Source organism: Diadema antillarum, unplaced genomic scaffold, assembly GCF_040938485.1.
Source record: "Diadema antillarum isolate AM-2024a unplaced genomic scaffold, OU_Dant_1.0 seq00001602_RagTag, whole genome shotgun sequence".
In the NCBI taxonomy this organism is placed as follows: domain Eukaryota; kingdom Metazoa; phylum Echinodermata; class Echinoidea; order Diadematoida; family Diadematidae; genus Diadema; species Diadema antillarum.
In genome coordinates, this window is record NW_027272316.1 from 641,384 (window position 1) to 659,719 (window position 18,336).

At 41.5% G+C, this 18,336-nt stretch overlaps 1 protein-coding gene across 1 annotated transcript in view; it reads left to right on the plus strand.

Annotated features, from left to right (window-relative positions):
* LOC139711010 (cilia- and flagella-associated protein 206-like) overlaps positions 1 to 18,336 on the plus strand; it is a 205,095-nt gene that overhangs the window by 70,524 nt on the left and 116,235 nt on the right. The window contains exons 5-6 of the mRNA XM_071622927.1: positions 923 to 1,081; positions 6,959 to 7,051. Coding sequence (XP_071479028.1) covers positions 923 to 1,081; positions 6,959 to 7,051 — 252 coding nt within the window. The remainder of the gene's footprint in view (positions 1 to 922; positions 1,082 to 6,958; positions 7,052 to 18,336) is intronic.

Genomic DNA, 18,336 nt, shown 5'->3' on the forward strand with positions numbered 1-18,336 from the left:
GGGCGTTATGGCGGAGGCATACCAGTCGTAATAGGAAACTTTCTAGTTTTAGATTTTCATGTCCCAAACTTAACCCTCCCCCCCCCCCTCCAGCAAAAAGCTAGATCCGCCCTGTAAAATCTGTTTCCATAGGAACACACACCATATCACAGTGCGCCTTCTCATATGCCACAAAAATGGCGGGGGGGGGGGGGGGGGGGAGGAGGGGTTCAAATCCCCTTGGGCTACTAATTGTTTTGTTTTTGCAAGGGATTTCACCTGTTGTTGCATGTTAGCTGAGAAGTGGCAGGAAAAAAATGTAAAGATCGTCTTTTTTTTGGGGGGGGGGTGGTTTTGTTTTTGTTTTTGTTTTTGTTTTGTTTGATTAGCTTGACATATGACCCAAGCTTAACTCCCACCCCCTTAGCAAAGAGCTAGATCCGCCCCTGAAAATCTGTTTCCATAGGAACACACAGCTCAGCACATGGAATGAGGCAGGACGAAAAACTGCGCGTGACACACTTGCTACACACCACAGAGTTCCAGGACAATCCAGGAAAAGAGCAGAAAATGAATTTGTACCGTGAAAACGCGGCACAGAGCAGTGCATTTGACTGAGATAAGAAAGTTACTTCCTAACACATGTGCATAGAAAAGCGATATGACCATGCGAACACGAAGCGGGTCTCAGTGCAGTCTCTTTCAGAGACTCCATAAGTAAAATGACATATAATTCAATTGTTCAATATATAAACAATTGGACTTTCCAAATCTATGTAAATCATGGAGAGAGAAGACACACTCTGGAAAAATGTTTACTGAGAAAAGAAGGTTTGATGTTAAGGTCTACTTATGTGCTTAATTTTACCAAGAAGAACTTAAATACATCTCAGGTATAGGTAACAATGACATTCCTTCTGTTTTTTTGCATCCTCTCCCCCAGCTGCCCTACAGAGTGTGTTCCCCCAGACAGAACTTGGTACATTCATGTCACTGGTGAAGCGTGACAAAGAGCGCCAACTGGTTGAACTTACCCACATAGTTACAGGGATTCGTCTCTTCAACAAGGAATGTGGCAAAGGTGGAGAAGGCATAGATGACTGTGAGTATTATGTACAAGAAGCAGAGAGGTCACTTTCTGCATGATCCATTTCATGACTTTGAGCGATTCTTGATAGAATTCTGTAAATGCGAAAAATTTTTAGGTACATTAATTTTGACATATTTCACGCTACATTTGGCTAGTGCGAATTCTAAAACCCGTGAAAATATCTTCACATTTTTTTTCTCTGCACATTTTGAATGGATGCACAATTGCATAGTGCGAATTCAAGAACCCATAATTAATATGTTTTGGCGCTGCTCAGCGCAAAAAAAAAAAAATTGATCAAGCAAAAATATTGACGTTTACAGTATTTTGTTTGTTACTGGTACACTGTAATTCTCTTTCTCAGTCATATTGTTTTAATAAGTAATAATCCACGCTCCGAGTCATGTATTATGTATGATGATATAACATCGCCACCAAGGAAGTAATAAATGCTTGTATAAAGCAATCAACCATGGGACCGGCAGGCTTAAATGGATGGTATGATATTGGTGGAGATGAGAATTGGGCTTTTAACTTTTTGTGAGATACCAAGAAACCACCTACGAAATAATACAGAATATAACATTCAAAGAGGAATTCAAAGTTTGCTAGATGAAAATTAGTGTTAAAATGGCTGAGATATCAAAAAACAAAGTAAAACAAAGCAATCTTAATAAAAGGTAGGTATTACCTTTCACTAGGATTGCTCTGTTTTTGATATCTCAGCCATTTCAAAACCAATTTTCATCAAATAAACATTGAATCCCACTTGGAATTATTGCTCTTTCATATTTCATATGAGGTTTCGCATCATCTCACCAAAAAAAGTTCGAAACCTGATGTTAGGTCTCAAGCAAGACTATGACTTACGGACTTAATGAGTCATCAATGAGGATAAAGTGTCTTACCTAGGGGCAAACTGCTGTAAACAGTGGGACTTGAACCACGGTCTTTGTCATCAAAAGTATGTGGCCTTACCCACTAAGCCACAAATCTTCCTTTCAGCATGTCACAGTGCTGGGTGGTTGACCAATTGGCAGTATGCTCTGATCAATTTTGATAGCATTTCTCTAAAATAAGATAGATTATATTATGTGTGCTATTAGTGAAAGTATTTATCAGTTTTGTTTGAATCTTCTTCAAATCTTCCTTTCAGCATGTCACAGTGCTGGGTGGTTGACCAATTGGCAGTATGCTCTGATCAATTTTGATAGCATTTCTCTAAAATAAGATAAATTATATTATGTGTGCTATTAGTGAAAGTATTTATCAGTTTTGTTTGAAGAGGAAATGTAATTGTGTTTACCATGCTTCATAAATGACTCAAGAATGAAGGTAATTTATCATTTGATATGAGATCATTGGTTTGTTAATGTGTAAGCCATGGCACAAAACTTCCAGTTGGATACTTTCATATTTGCTGATACTGTGTAGAATCAGGATAAGGATGTCATTCGGACCAAGATTTTCTTTTTTATGCCTCTGCCACGAAGTGTCGCCGGAGGCATATCATGTTTTTGGGTTGTCCGTCCGTCCTTCCATCCGTCTGTCCTTCCGGCCATAATTAATTTTGTGGACAGCATAACTAAAAAACTGTTTGAGGTATCCTAATGAAACTTGGCATATGTATGAGTGGACGAAGTCGTGCCTATCAAGATCAAAAGGTCAAGGTCAAATGCTCAAAATTTCACTATTTTTCCCATATCTATGCAATGCCTGAAGGTATTTCATTGAAATCTAGTTTATGCGTGTACTACTAAAAAAAAGAGTCTCCCGTGAGAGTTTGGGGTCAAAGGTAAATTGAAAATGTTAAAATTTGACTTTTTTCTCCATATCTCGCAAATCGTTCAAGGTATCTACATATAAATGGAGCTTAGTACATACGCATGTACTAACTGGCAGTGATTATCTAGGGAATTCAGGGGTCATGGGTCAATGGTCAAGGTCAACTCCTTAAATTTTCACTATTTCCCTCATATTTATGCAGTGCCTGCAAGATTTTCTTGAAACTGAATACATACATGTATTACCCAATAGAGATTCTCTTCAATGGAAGTTTCTTGCCAAAAGGTCAAAGGTCAAGTGAAAGTGCTAAATTTCACTTCTTCCTCCATATCTCTAAATTGACTCAAGGTATCATCCTGAACCTTAGTACATGTCTATGCATAGAAGGTACCTGACAGTTATTATACCCCCGCCACACATAGTGTGAAGGGGGTATATAGGAATAACCGTGATGTTGGTCGGGCGGGCGGTCGGTCGGTCTGTTGCAAAATCTTGCGTCGCGAACTCCTCCTACAGTTTTGAAGCAATTTACATGAAACTTAAGGTAAATGATGATATTGAGGTATAGATGTGCAAGACATATTTTTTGTGTTTGTCAATGCGTTGCCATGGTAACCATGATTTTACCAAAACCTTGTGAATTGAATGACTTCCATAGTATTTAAGCAATCAATTTCAAAATTGGTATCTATGATGATCTATAGGTGTAGTTATGCAAGACACTCTTTGTGTTTGTACTTGACAAAGCGTTGCCATGGTTACTGCATGTTTTCTTTGAAATCTTGTGGAGTGAACTTCCACAGTTTTGAAGCAATTGAAATAAAATTTGGTAGGCATTATGGCCTTGAGGCATAGATGTGGAACGCATAATTTTTGTGTTTGTCAGACAGAGCATTGCCATGGTAACCATAATTTTACCAAAACCTTGTGGATTAAATAACTTCCACATCATTTAAGCAATTAAGGTCAAATTTAGTATGTATGATGATTAGGAAGTGTAGTTATGCAAGACACCATTTAATCTATGAAGGTGAAATTTGGTGTGTATGATGCTCTTTAAGTGTAGTTTTGCAAAATGTCCTTTGTATTTGTATCAGACAATGCATTGCCATGGTAACCACATGGTTTTTTTTTTTTATCCTGTGAAGTGAACTTCTTCCACAGTTTTCAAGCAATTGAAACCAAATTTGGTAGGCATTATGGCCCTGAGGTACAGATGTGGAACACATAGTTTTTGTGTTTGTCACACAAACCATTGCCATGGTAATAATAATAATAATAATAGTGAGACTCTTATAAAGCGTACATTTCTACCTAAAAAAGATACTCAAGACGCTATAGAACAGAGTACATATTGTGTCACGTTACAACAGTATCACAGAAAATAATAAGACAATAAACCAACAAACAATAGTCCTATGGATACATACACATACTATACATACAGATATACAATATTTTCAATTCAAATTAAAAATATATGTCTTGAGATTCTTTTTGAAACTATCAATGGAAGATGCTTCTCTAAGAGATTTTGGTAGGCCATTCCATAGTTTTGGGCCCATATATGAAAAAGCCCGATCCCCCCAATTATGCTCGATTCGAGGTACCTGTAATTTTAGCGAGTAACCACAATTTTACCAAAACCTTGCAGATCGAATAACTTTTCTATCATTCAAGCAATTAAAGTCAAATTTAGTATGTATCATGATCTGGAAGTGTAGTTTTGCAAGACACCAAGGTGTTAGTTTAAGGAAAATGTGTTGCCATGGTAACCACTCATTTTTGTATCAAACTAAACCATTCAAGCTATGAAGGTCAAATTTGATGTGTATAATGGTCTTTAAGTGTAGTTATGCAAAATGTCCCTTGTGTTTGTATCAGGCAATGCATTGCCATGGTACCCACACATTTTACCCAAACCTTGTGGAGCTCACTGTCAACTCTGTAATTGTACAGTCAACTAAAATTATTCTGTTTCCAATTCGACAAGTGCACAAACTTTGTATTAATGTCATTGCCCTCATGACGTCACATACTATAAAGCGACACTAGGGGCGGGGGTATTAATCACCATCAGTGATAATTCTAGTTCTCTTGGGAATTTTAGGGTCATAGGGTCAAAGGTCAATTTCAAAGGCCTGGTTAGAAGGCTAAAATTTTACTATTTAATACTTAAATTACACTTTTTTCTCAATACCTTGAAAATTACTCAATGCATAAACTTATCAAAGGGTCAAAAGTCAAGTAAAAATCCTCAAATCCCCAAATACATGCATTCTTAAACAATATAGCCATTCATCCAATTAAACCTAGTTCAAGGAAAGTGAACATTCAATACCTTTTTGACAAACCTGTCATGTTGATATTTTGCCAATTATGTGAAACTGTCATCACACATTGCCAAGACATTGGACTATAGACGTATTGGGGAGAACCATGCTTTATGGCGGAGGCATACCAGTTGCCATAGCAACATTTCTACAAAAATAACAAGAAGAAAAATCAGAGGAATCCTTTTGTCAACATCTATAGAGAAATCCCAAAATCCTGATGCTGTCAATTTATTAGCTCACCTGAGCCAAAGGCTCAAGTGAGCTATTGCGATCGCCCTTCGTCCGGCGTCCGTCGTGCGTCGTGCGTCGTGCGTCGTGCGTCGTCCGTCGTCCGTCGTCCGTCGTCCGTCGTCCGTCGTGCGTCGTGCGTCGTGCGTAAACTTTTTACATTTTCATCTTCTTCTTGAAAACCCCAAGACCGATTTTCATCAAACTTGGCAGGTAGCATCCCTAGGGGGTTAGGAACTCAATTTGTTAAAATGGGCACCATGACCCACCCAGGGGGCCCCCAGGGGGGCCCAAACCCCCCAAAATTAAGGAATCTTTAAAAATCTTCTTCTCTAGAACCAGAAGTGATAGAGCTAAGTTAATACTATGAGTTAGTTCATTGATGACTGTAGTTTCAAGTTTGTTCATGGCAGAATCAGGGATGCCCCTCTTGGGACCCAGGGGAGGGGGGTGGGGAGGGGTTCTAATGGGGCCTAAATTGTACATTTTCATCTTCTTCTTGAGAACCCCATGACCCATTTTCACCAAACTTGGCAGGTAGCATCCCTAGGGGGTTAGGAACTCAATTTGTTAAAATGGGCACCATGACCCACCCAGGGGGCCCCCAGGGGACCCCCAGGGGGCCCACATCCCCCAAAATTAAGGAATCTTTAAAAATCTTCTTCTCTAGAACCAGAAGTGATGGAGCTAAGTTAATACTATGAGTTAGTACATTGATGACTGCAGTTTCAAGTTTGTTCATGGCAGAATCAGGGGTGCCCCCCTTGGGACCCAGGGGAGGGAGGTGAGGAGGGGTCCTAATGGGGCCTAAATTGTACATTTTTATCTTCTTTTTTAGAACCCCATGACCCATTTTCACCAAACTTGGCAGGTAGCATCCCTAAGGGGTTAGGATCTCAATTTGTTAAAATGGGCACCATGTCCCACCCAGGGGGCCCCCAGGGGGGCCCAAACCCCCCAAATGAAGGAATCGTTAAAAATTTTCTCTAGAATCAGAAGTTATACAGCTAAGATAATACTATGAGTGAGTACATTAATGACTGTAGTTTCGAGTTTGTTCATAGGAGATCCAGGGGTGCCCCTCTTGGGGGCAGGGGTGGGGGGGTTGGTTAGGAAGGTCCAAATGGGGGGCCTGAATCGTACATTGTCATCTTCTTCCTGAAAACCTCATGATAGATTTTCGTCAAACTTGGCAGGTAGCATCCTTAGGGGGTCAGGATCTCAATTTATCAAAATGGGCACCATGCCCCACCCAGAGGGCCCAGGGGGCCCCCAATTCCCCAAATTAAGGAATCTTTAAAAATTTGGGCCCTTATTGTACATTTTCATCTTCTACTTCAGAATGCCTGGTCAAATTTTGGTAGAGCTGTGAATAATTTAGATTAGTGACTGCGTGAAAGGTGAACTTGCGATACTCAGGTGAGCGCTAGACCCGCGGGTCTCTTGTTTTATTAGTACTGTAGTTTTTTTACATTGTAGTGTCTACACATTGTGAGAATTGTCAGACACTCATCCATATTGAATGCCGTTGCCATTTCAGTGCCAGCCATATTGAACGAGGCAGTACCAGCAACCACGCAGAATGTAGATACAGCCATACAGCGGTCTTGCAACACAGCGTTCAACTACACAGGTGAAGCTACTAAACTTTTAAGAAACTGCAATATCTTATTGATGGACTGATTTCACATTCAAAGTCAGAGGACATAATTTTCATGGGTATGAAACATGCACCCATACATGTATTTCATATGCTTTAAAGAAAATTTTCAGCTCATCATGGCGAAAGGACCAAGTGAGCTGTTGTGAATTGTGCAAATTTTGTATTGACAGCGTATAGTTCTTGGTTGTTGCTGGGTTTTTTTTCAGAGATTTAAGATTGCAGAGTCTTGTTGTAGCCTATGCACAGCAAGAGTTAATCCCATAGAAAAAAAAAGAAAAGGAAAATGATATTAAATAACATTGATGAATTATGGGTAAATAATTTAAAAATGAAAAGAAAAATTTGGTACACTACTCCATTCCTTCAAGTGAATTGGTATTAAATTACATTGAAGAATCGTGATGAATAATTTGAAAAGGAATTATAGAAAAAGTCAGTAAACTACTCCATTCCTTCAAGTGAATTGATATTAAATCGCATTGATTAAATTTGGTGAATAATTTGAAAAGGAATAGAAAAAGTCAGTAAACTACTCCATTCCTTCAAGTGAAATTTGTCAATATTTAATACCGATGGTTGTTTGGTATATCAGCCTGCCTGCATAAAACACATTGTGAATGAAGAGGAGACAAGTTATGGAAAGCTCATATTCCACTATCATGATTTGGTTTGTAATCCAGTAGAGCGGTAGAGTGGCAAAAGTGTACAGGGATTGTGTTTGTCATCTGAAGCATTATAGCACCAGCATGGTGAGGAAGTGTAAAAAACATGTATTTTTTCAGATTAGCAAGAACTCTTAAACTTGTTCAAAATTTCTTGCTGATCTTTGCAATCAGATTTAATGGCAAATGGGAAGAATATAATGAAAGCATAAAGGAAACTGTGCATTTTGCTGTTGACCTGTACAACATAATAATCATGCAGTCAAAAAGCTAGGTTTTTCTCATCCGGCACTTATGTACATCAGGGTCGAGGTCGGTTCCCTTTTTTCGATCCTGACATGGTGATAGGGAGAGATGAGAATTTTGAAACTTGGACAAGTTTTCTCTGATTCTATTGCTTAGATGTAATAGTTCATGTAGGGATACTCCCAAGATACAAGCACTCATATTAAATCAAATGGATTGATTCACCCTTACAAGAAAAGTAAGGCTGCGTTCATGTGAAACTAGAATTGCGTTTCTAAACACGTTTAGTCGCTAAACGTGTTTAGTTGCGTTGTGTTCATGCGATTTTTCCATTTAAACGCGTTTCAAAACGCCGATCTGAAACGCGGAAAAAAGGGTGTTTTGAATCATGATTCTGCCAGAATCACGATCGCAGAAACCGCATGAACGCAACCGTGATTTCAATCATGATTCTATGACGTCATTGTGCGCTGTGCGCATGCGTGTCTCATGGGGTATCCCATGCACAGCTTCTAGTTCTGTTCGCGTGCTTGTGTACGTCTTATGAATCGTGTGTTTTGGTACCATACTTGCACTTGTTTGTTTACATCAACGCCATACACCGATTCTATGCTAGTATCTAACGTTAACTGTTTAACATAATAATACATGTAATTACTCTCCGATTGAGTTGCTAAAAGTAATAGCTGCAGCGCTGTGTCTACCAAGGGAAACAATTGGAGAGACGAAGAATTAGGATTATTCCTCGATCTGTTCCTCGATCTGTGGGCAGAGCCTGAATGCCACAGCTAATCGGAAAGTATTCACCGAAATAAAAACGTAAAGGCCTGTACAGCTGGAATAAGGAGGTCTGGCTCGAGTTGCAGAGACAAGGTCAAACTGCGCAGTGCGCTGCGCAATGGCAAATGATGAGCTGAGCCAGAATCAGCATTGCGAAAGCCCGCATGAACGCTCTTCCGCTGAGACCGTGATTTGAAACGCCGTTTTGAATCATGATTCATGTTTGTGATTCTGGCTACGAAATTCGCATGAACGCGGCCTAAGAGTGCAGAACACTTTGGTAAAATAAATGAAATGGAAGTCCTACTTTCTACTGATCTACAATATGGTATGGGAATCAGTGGTTGACCATTCTTTTCTCATCAACAAATGTGACTTGAAAAAAAAAATAAAAGGTTAATGTGTACCTTTTGTGCCTTAAAGGAGAATTTGTATAATTGCTTGACTGTCTGTTATCTTTCCTGAGAATCCCGTCAGCATTGATTGCATCCTGCCCTGCCCCAACCTGTTGTAATTCTGCATCTGGAAATAACAATTACACAAACTTCAGCCTTAAAGTATATATTTTTTTCTTTTAGTATTATGTGTACAGAGCACAACATTCATGAAAAAAAAAAAAGAAAAAAAAAGGTGTAGTCAACAGCATCAACACTGGAATTGAAGAATAAGCCTATCTAAAACTTCATCCAGCATGTGATTTAAACAATTTAGCATACCTTACTTTGTTAACAACACCATCTATTGTACCATCTTGACATTGCTTTAATAGACTCCTCATCACTAGACGTTTTCGCATTATACCGTATATGTAATGTAAAAAAAAAAGAATAAAGCTGATTAAACTTGATATGTCAGACATAAATATTACTCCTTGTTTTAGAGTGATTTCTAATCATAACAACTGTGATAATACAAGATTGTAAGAAGTTTTTTGTAGAGAGCTCAAGTTTGTTTATTTTTTACTTGAAATTATGAGTATTACACTTGGAATACTCAAGTTCAAGTTCAAGTTTTATTTCGACAGGTCAGCATTACACATAGCATAGCATTAAAGTGATCATGTTAACATGTATGAGTTATGACAGATCAGATCATTGCCCCCTCTCCCCCAGAAAGAAAGAAAAATCAAACAAACAAACATGCAAAACATATATCTGCACCTTCCTCTGAAATATATGCACAATATATATTGAAATAAAATCTAAGAGGAGGACAATAACTCTATGAATGCTAACATGATATGATTAATATACCCTCAATATAAGAAAGTTAACCAAATTGCAAATATCCTCTCAGAACACCTTCTGTATCTGTACAAATTCTTTATTTCTATGTGGCCAAATCTTGTGCAGAGATTAACTCAAAACATCCTAGGACTATCAACTTCAAACTAGTGTCATCTGTGTCTTTGGTAGACCATCGAGTCAATGATGTCATTCTGGGTTGTGCTGCCGTCATTCATGGGCCCGTATGTGGCTGACAAGTCCAATTCTTGAGGCTAACATTCGGGGGCAGTGTGGGCACTGGAATGATGCAGGTGGGGGTGCTGCGGAGATCGAGGCCTTCCTGCCCTCTCTGGCACTGTTGATTCGCTCCCAGCATTTGTTTTTAGCTCACCTGAGCCAAAGGCTCAAGTGAGCTATTGCGATCGCCCTTCGTCCGGCGTCCGTCGTCCGTCGTCCGTCGTCCGTCGTCCGTCGTGCGTCGTGCGTAAACTTTTTACATTTTCATCTTCTTCTTGAAAACCCCATGACCGATTTTCATCAAACTTGGCAGGTAGCATCCCTAGGGGGTTAGGAACTCAATTTGTTAAAATGGGCACCATGCCCCACCCAGGGGGCCCCCAGGGGGGCCCAAACCCCCCAAAATTAAGGAATCTGTAAAAATCTTCTTCTCTAGAACCAGAAGTGATAGAGCTAAGTTAATACTATGACTTAGTACATTGATGACTGTAGTTTCAAGTTTGTTCATGGCAGAATCAGGGGTGCCCCCCTTGGGACCCAGGGGAGGGGGGTGGGGGAGGGTTCTAATGGGGCCTAAATTGTACATTTTCATCTTCTTCTTGAGAACTCCATGACCCATTTTCACCAAACTTGGCAGGTAGCATCCCTAGGGGGTTAGGAACTCCATTTGTTAAAATGGGCACCATGACCCACCCAGGGGGCCCCCAGGGGGCCCAAACCCCCCAAAATTAAGGAATCCGCAAAAATCGTCTTCTCTAGAACCAGAAGTGATAGAGCTAGGTTAATACTATGAGTTAGCACATTGATGACTGTAGTTTCAAGTTTGTTCATGGCAGAATCAGGGGTGCCCCCCCTTGGTACCCGGGGGGGGGGGGGGGGGGGGGGGGGGGGGTGAGGAGGGGTCCTAATGGGGCCTAAATTGTACATTTTTATCTTCTTCTTGAGAACCCCATGACCCATTTTCACCAAACTTGGCAGGTAGCATCCCTAGGGGGTTAGGATCTCAATTTGTTAAAATAGGCACCATGCCCCGCCCAGGGGGCCCCCAGGGGGCACAACCCCCCCCAAATGAAGGAATCTTTAAAAATCTTCTCTAGAATCAGAAGTTATAGAGCTGAGATAATACTATGAGTGAGTACATTAATGACTGTAGTTTCAAGTTTGTTCATAGGAGATCCAGGGGTGCCCCTCTTGGGGGTAGGGGGGGGGTGGTTGGAAGGGTCCAAATGGGGGCCTGAATTGTACATTTTCATCTTCTTCCTGAAAACCTCATGATGGATTTTTGTCAAACTTGGCAGGTAGCATCCCTAGGTGGTCAGGATCTCAATTTATCAAACTGGGCACCATGCCCCACCCAGAGGGCCCCAGGGGGCCCCAATTCCCCCAAATTAAGGAATCTTGAAAAAATTGGGCCCTTATTGTACATTTTCATCTTCCACTTGAGAATGCCTCGTCAAATTTTGGTAGAGCTGTGAATAATTTAGATTAGTGACTGCGTGAAAGGTGAACTTGCGATACTCAGGTGAGCGCTAGACCCGCGGGTCTCTTGTTGTAGGTAGACAGGGCTTCTCTTGTCAGGTCACGCCAGTGCTGCCTATCTCCAGCAAACACCTCAAGTTTTTGTGGAGAGATTTCGCTACATTTGAGAGTGTCCTTGATACAGTCGTTGTATCTCTTCTTTGTCTGCGGGAGAACACCCCATACAGAATTTGGCAAGGAAGGCGACTGGTATCCTTTCGGATCACATATCCAGTCCAGCGGAGTTGGGCCTTCACCATCATGGACTCAATGCTGCAGAGTCCTATTCTATTGAGGACTTCTAGGTTTGTTACTCTGTCCTGCCACTTGATCCCTAGGATTGACCTCAGTGCTCTAGTGTGAAAGCATTCAAGCTGTCTGAGGTGCTTTCTGTAGGGGGTCCAAGTTTCACATGCATACAGTAAGGTTGATAGGACGACTGCCCTGTACACTTTGATCTTCGTTTTCAACTTGATGTTCCTGTGGCCCAACACTCGTGAGCCAAGGCGGCCAGGTGACAGACTTGCTTTGTTGATGCACGTGGATATTTCTTTGTCCAGACTAACATCAGAGGAGATGGTGCTACCAAGATACCTGAACTGATTAACAGTTTTTAACTCAGTACCTTCAATGGAGATGGTTGGTAGGGTTGATGTGGTTCCTGGTGATGGCTGGTGGAGGACCTCCGTCTTACCCAGGCTAATCTCCAGACCAAATAATCGAGCAGCCTCCGCGAATCTGTTGACAATGGCTTGGAGGTCAGTATCTGAATGCGTCATAAGGGCACAGTCATCGGCATAAAGTGCTTCTTGCAGGAGTCGCTCAACAGGCCTTGTCCTTGCATTCAGTCTCCGCAAGTCAAAGAGTGATCCATCCAATCTGTATTTCAGGTACACGCCTTTCTCCAGGTCTCGCAAAGCGTGGTTTAGTACACAAGTGAAGAATAGGTTGAAGAGGACAGGCGCCAGCACACATCCCTGTTTTACTCCATTGGCAATTTCAAAGGGCTTTGAAGTTTCACCATTGGAGAGGATGAGACCTTCCATTCCATCATGGAAAAGACAAATGAGATTCACAAACTTAGTTAGGCAGCCAAGCTTTGCGAGGATCATCCAGAGGGCCTCTCTGTTCACTGTGTCAAAAGCTTTGGTAAGGTCGATGAATGCGATATACAGAGCTGCCAACTATTACGGATTTCCCGTAATTGTTACGGGAAATGATCACGATTACGGGAGTACGGAATGTCGCCTCAAAATTACGGTTTTTGGAAATTCCGATAATGCCCTATCGCCTATGCAGCAATTGCAATATACTAGCAGACTACACACTGTACATGTTTCATTCTCCAGCCGGCCCGCGTTGCCTGGTTGCCCGCATTTGTGTGTGTCGGTGTCTGTGTACTCGACGTGTGTGTTCGTAGCTTTCATTATAGAAAAGTGTGCGCACACGCAATTCGCTGCTTGCGTACTGTGTACACCGAACGGAAATTCGCGCGCGTGAATCCCTGTCGCCTACGGACCCTGGATGTTTCCATCGATCGCCATGGGATCCCCATGTGTGGCCGGCCGGCTGGGGACCGGAGCGTGAGTACATGTAGTAGCTTAGCTACACACTGTAGCCAGCTGCCACTATAGACAGTACCCTATTTCGTTTTGAGTCGGGGTAGAAGCGCTCCGTTGTGCAATGTCTGTTTCTTTTTCTCTACTTCTTCCGTTTTTCCCTTGCCTCCCAAGTACGAAATGATTTTTAGAGTGTTGTGTGTGTTTTTTGTAACGTTATTGCATCATTTTTCTGCAAGGAAGAGGTGAGTTTCTGTTCGTGTACTGAGTGATGATGTGCACTGCAGTATGTGCAGGTGAAAAGCGTTCGAACTTTCTTTCCCGAGTATCGTGGAAACTCGATGTATTTCTAGGCCTATAAAAGGAGATCTCATGTAACAGAATACTTATAACAAACTATTTTCAGGTCAAAGTGAATTAATTTCCCTTGTTTTGTATCGTTTATTGACGATCTCAAGGATCTCGTCGTAATATCGAATTTCCAATGTGTAGATCTATTTGATTTTCGCGTAGCTTTCCGTGCTGCAAACTTTTGCTAGGGCCTAATCTTACTACAAAACTTATCGTTCTATTTCTGTTGTTTCTCACACCTCCTTTGGTACGATTTCTTCCATTTTATATCACTTTATCCGTTCTCTTTATGCTTTGAAATATTTAAACGTAATTCTTTCAAGTGTCTCGCACTGTTATTTTCGTAACGGCGATTTCTCCGCTTTCGTGCAATACTTTTTCGAATCGAAGCGACGTGTGTTGTCTTTTCTAAATATTTGTGTTGTTGGGAGGTGTTGATACTTTGTATTTGTTATACTTATTTATTTTCCTCAGTGTTTATCTCGAGGGACTATGCGTGTTTCTTAACGTTAATAGGAAAAGGCTAAAATGATATGAGTGATGTCTGATGGTGATGATGAAAACCGTATGCTGGTACAAAAAGACGTCTTACTGTGAATGCTGAGCGTACGTGCAGTTCGTTTTATTTCACTTTCCCTCTTATTCTTCTTTCCACCTTACTCTTCTTTCCCCTCCAAAGAATGATAAAAAAAGAAATTACATACACCTCACAACAAAAAGATCCACGATCTACCAACCTTCGTAAAGTTAAATCTAAATGTTCAATATCAGCAAAGAATAAGGGGAAAGCACAAATGACAATAAATTAGAGCGAAGAGATTGTGAAATACTGAATACACGCAGTCTCTTCGGCTCAAAGAAACTTGACACCCACCCGGCCTCTCCCCTTGTGGAAATTTCCACAAAAACAGGTGCCACACCCAGGTGCGTGCCAGACGAAAGAATGCGCGCACTGGAATAAACAGCGTGTTAGTATCCTGGAAATATCGATCGAAGAACCAGCTCATTAGTTGAATTAAAGGAATCATTGCAAAGATATCGTGATTCTATATCCTTTCTTTTGGCGCATAGTAGGAAACATCAAACAGTCGAATATATTGTACTTAATCGAATATCTTATGTTCCCTGAACAATAAAAAAGGATCGATTAATCAGTCAATTAAAAATGCAATCACGGAAATACTTAGAAGGTCTCGTATGCCCAGACAAATTCACTACGATTAGGTCCAATGAGATGCAGTCATCACCTGGTTAGACAGCAAAATCATGACAATTAATTTCAGTTCACGCTCATCATAACTGCTTATTACTTTTCAGAGTTTTGGCTATCAACATTCGTTCGTAGGTGTTTTTTGTTTGTTTGTTTTGTATGTTTTCCTCGTGAAAGACGCAATGACTTTTTCGTATCGAATTTAAACTCCATGTTTACCGTAAACAAGCCATTCAGCTCAGCTATGGCGCATTCGATCCATCGAACTTGCAGTAACCTCTTAGGCAGGAGCACATGGGTCTTTCCTTTAAACTTGAAAGTGAAACCACGTGTTTGCACATTGGCGCAACCACACACAGCGCGGCATTTTTGCGATCATCTATAGCAGAGTTTCCGATTCCAGTCAGGGTAAAAGAAATTGGAATACTTCGGAAAATACTGATGTTTAAAATCCAGTAAAATGAAAAAGCCTGAAAACAACGCATGATTATGTTTTATAGTAAACAATAATTGGAAACACCGAAGAGAGTTTTGCATTCGCTCACACAGAAGCTTTCTTGAGAAGATGAAAGCATCCCCCCTCCCCTGCTAGATAGTGGAAGCTTCCATAACCAGCCCAGTAAGTTTCTGGAGGTACATACATGCACTTGTACACATGCATTGCGCGAGAAAGCAATCAATCAACGCTGAACATTGCGTAGTTTGGATTCTTTATCGTGCTGGAGTCCAGCTCGATACTTCGGCATGTGTCGTAATGTTTTTTTTTAGAGCCTGTAGGCCTCATATGTCGACGAGTTTAATTCAAAATAGCAAAAAGAGGGAGATGGAGAAATTACGGATTCTGGTGGAAAAATACGGATTTTGGAGCTGCTGAGTCCGGATTTGTGCTTCCAAAGGTTGGCAGCTCTGGATATACAGATCCAAATTCTGTTCTATGCACTTCTCTTGGACCTGCCTCACTGTGAAAACCGTATCTACAGTGCTGCGGCCAGGTCTGAAACCACACTGAGCTTCTGGCAGGAAAGTTTCAGAAATGATGGTGATCAGGCAATTCAGGATGACGGGTGCCAGTATCTTACTAGCAATAGATAGGAGCAATATGCCCTGGTAATTACCACAATCTGAGTTGTTTCCTTTGCTTTTGAATAAAGAAACAACAGTGGCATCTCTGAATTCGTGAGGCATGGTCTCTTCAGCCCATATACTGACAAGGATACTGTGAAATATGCTGAGAGATGCAGGGGAAGCAGCTTTAAACAGTTCAGCAGGGATGCCATCCAACCCTGGAGCTTTTCCAGGGCTTGTCTGGTTGATAGCCTTGAGGACCTCATCAAGGGATGGATGCAGATTGAGGTCTTTCACTGGGGGTCTTTGATCAATGTGTTCTAGGACTGTGGTGTCAACACTGGAAGGCCTATTCAGGAGAGTGGAGAAATATTCCCTCCAACGATCATTGCTGCTGTCTTTGTCTTTGAGCAATGTGGTTCCATCAGCTGCAAGGAGTGGAGTAGTACTAAGCCTTTGTGGGCCAAACACAGTCTTTACAAATCTGAAGAACTCCTTTGGGTTGTTTGACTCTGTGTAGTGCTGGACCTCATCAGCATTTCTGTCCCACCAGCTATCCTGCATGGCGCGAAGCTCTCGTTGGGCTTTACGTTGCAGGTGTTTGAAATGGTCTTTCCTGGACATGGAATTAATGTTGCTCTGCCATCTGATGTACGCAGCACGCTTTTCCTCCAGGGGTCTCCCAATCTCAACACTATTCTCATCGAACCAGTCTTGATGGGCTCGTTTCTTGAATCCAAGAACCTCCTTAGCCGTTCCAGTAATCATCAGTTTGTACTGGTTCCATTTTTTTTAGAATCGCTGGTCAGGGGACCATGGGCAGCCAGTACATCATCCAGGTGAGCTAGGTACTGATCTTTCATAGCTGACACACACAGCTTTCCTATGTTGTATGATGGACGAACCTGTTTAGGTCTCCTGCGGTGTAACGGTACTATGTGTAGACTGAGGATAGCTCTGATCATTTGGTGGTCAGTCCAGCATTCGGCTCCCCTCATAGCTCTCGTGATCCAGACATCTTGAATATCACGCCTTCGGACAATGACATAGTCAATAAGGTGCCATTGCTTAGACCTAGGATGCATCCAAGTTGTCTTGTATTTGTCGGCCATTCTGAAGAGTGTGTTGGTGGTTGTTAGTTGGTTCTCAGCACACATGGTGAGGAGAAGCAGTCCATTGCTGTTCGTTTTTCCCAGTCCATGGTTACCAATCACTCCATTCCAGCTTTCATGGTCTTTTCCAACTCTAGCATTGAAATCCCCAAGTAATACAAGTTTATCACTTGCAGGGGTGGACTTAATGATGGAGTCGAGGTTCTCATAGAATTCTACTTTTGCATCCTCGCTGTTGGTAGAGTTGCGGCAAAGGCACTAATGATTGTGATATGCCGAGATGGAGAGAGTGGGAAGCGGAGCTTCATCAAACGCTCACTGATGCCAGTGGGTAAGTCAGGTAGTTGGTGAAGGTGTCCGTTTCTGATGGTGAATCCCACTCCGTGTATTCTGTCCTCACTTTCTGCAGCTTCTTTCCAAAAGAAAGTATATCCTCCTTCGAACTCAGAGATTGATCCTTCCTTTGCTAATCATGTTTCACTATTAAAGGGCTACAATGTCCAACTTGTACCGAGCTAGTTCTTTTGCTATGAGGGCTGTTCTACTGGTGGGCCTGGAGGTTCCCTCTCTGTCCATAAGGATGCGAATATTTCATGCACCCAGAAGAATTTTCTTGGTTTGTTTCTGTTTCTGTTGATGTCGACCGCTTTGTGGGTTACACTGTCAGCTGCGGCAGGCTGACCAATTGCTAAATAGGGCAGGCTTTGTATAGGACACCTTTTCTAGTCCCCTCCGTAATACTAGGGTAAGCAGTGCCGTCCCTAAACAGGGCTGCTTAGTCGCCTGGGATGCTGCCGAACTTCTCTGCTGCCCTAGGTTCAAAGAAGAGTGACCCTTTGTCCACAGACCACCTACATGCAGGTTCAAAGCTACGACTTCCAGTGGTAGTAGTATCCTCTGAAAAATCTAAAAGGAGGATAATAACTCTATGAATGCAGACATGATATGGTTAATATACCCTCGATATAAGGAAGTTGACCAAATTGCAAGTATCCTCTTGGAACACCTTCTGTATCTGTACAAATTCTTTGGTCGTCTTTATTTCTATCTTGCCAAATCTTGTGCAGAGATTAACTCAAAACATCCTAGGACTATCAACTTCAAAGTAGTGTCATCTGTGTATCCCAAAGACAAGAGATCTAATGTATCATTGTGATCAGTCAACCGTGACATCAGTGTGATGTCACTTAAAATAATGTTGTCAATCATATCTCCTGAAAGGGATAAGATTTTTAAAAGGAATTTACCTGTCATATAGTTCAAGTCAAGGTCTATCCAATTCATGTTAT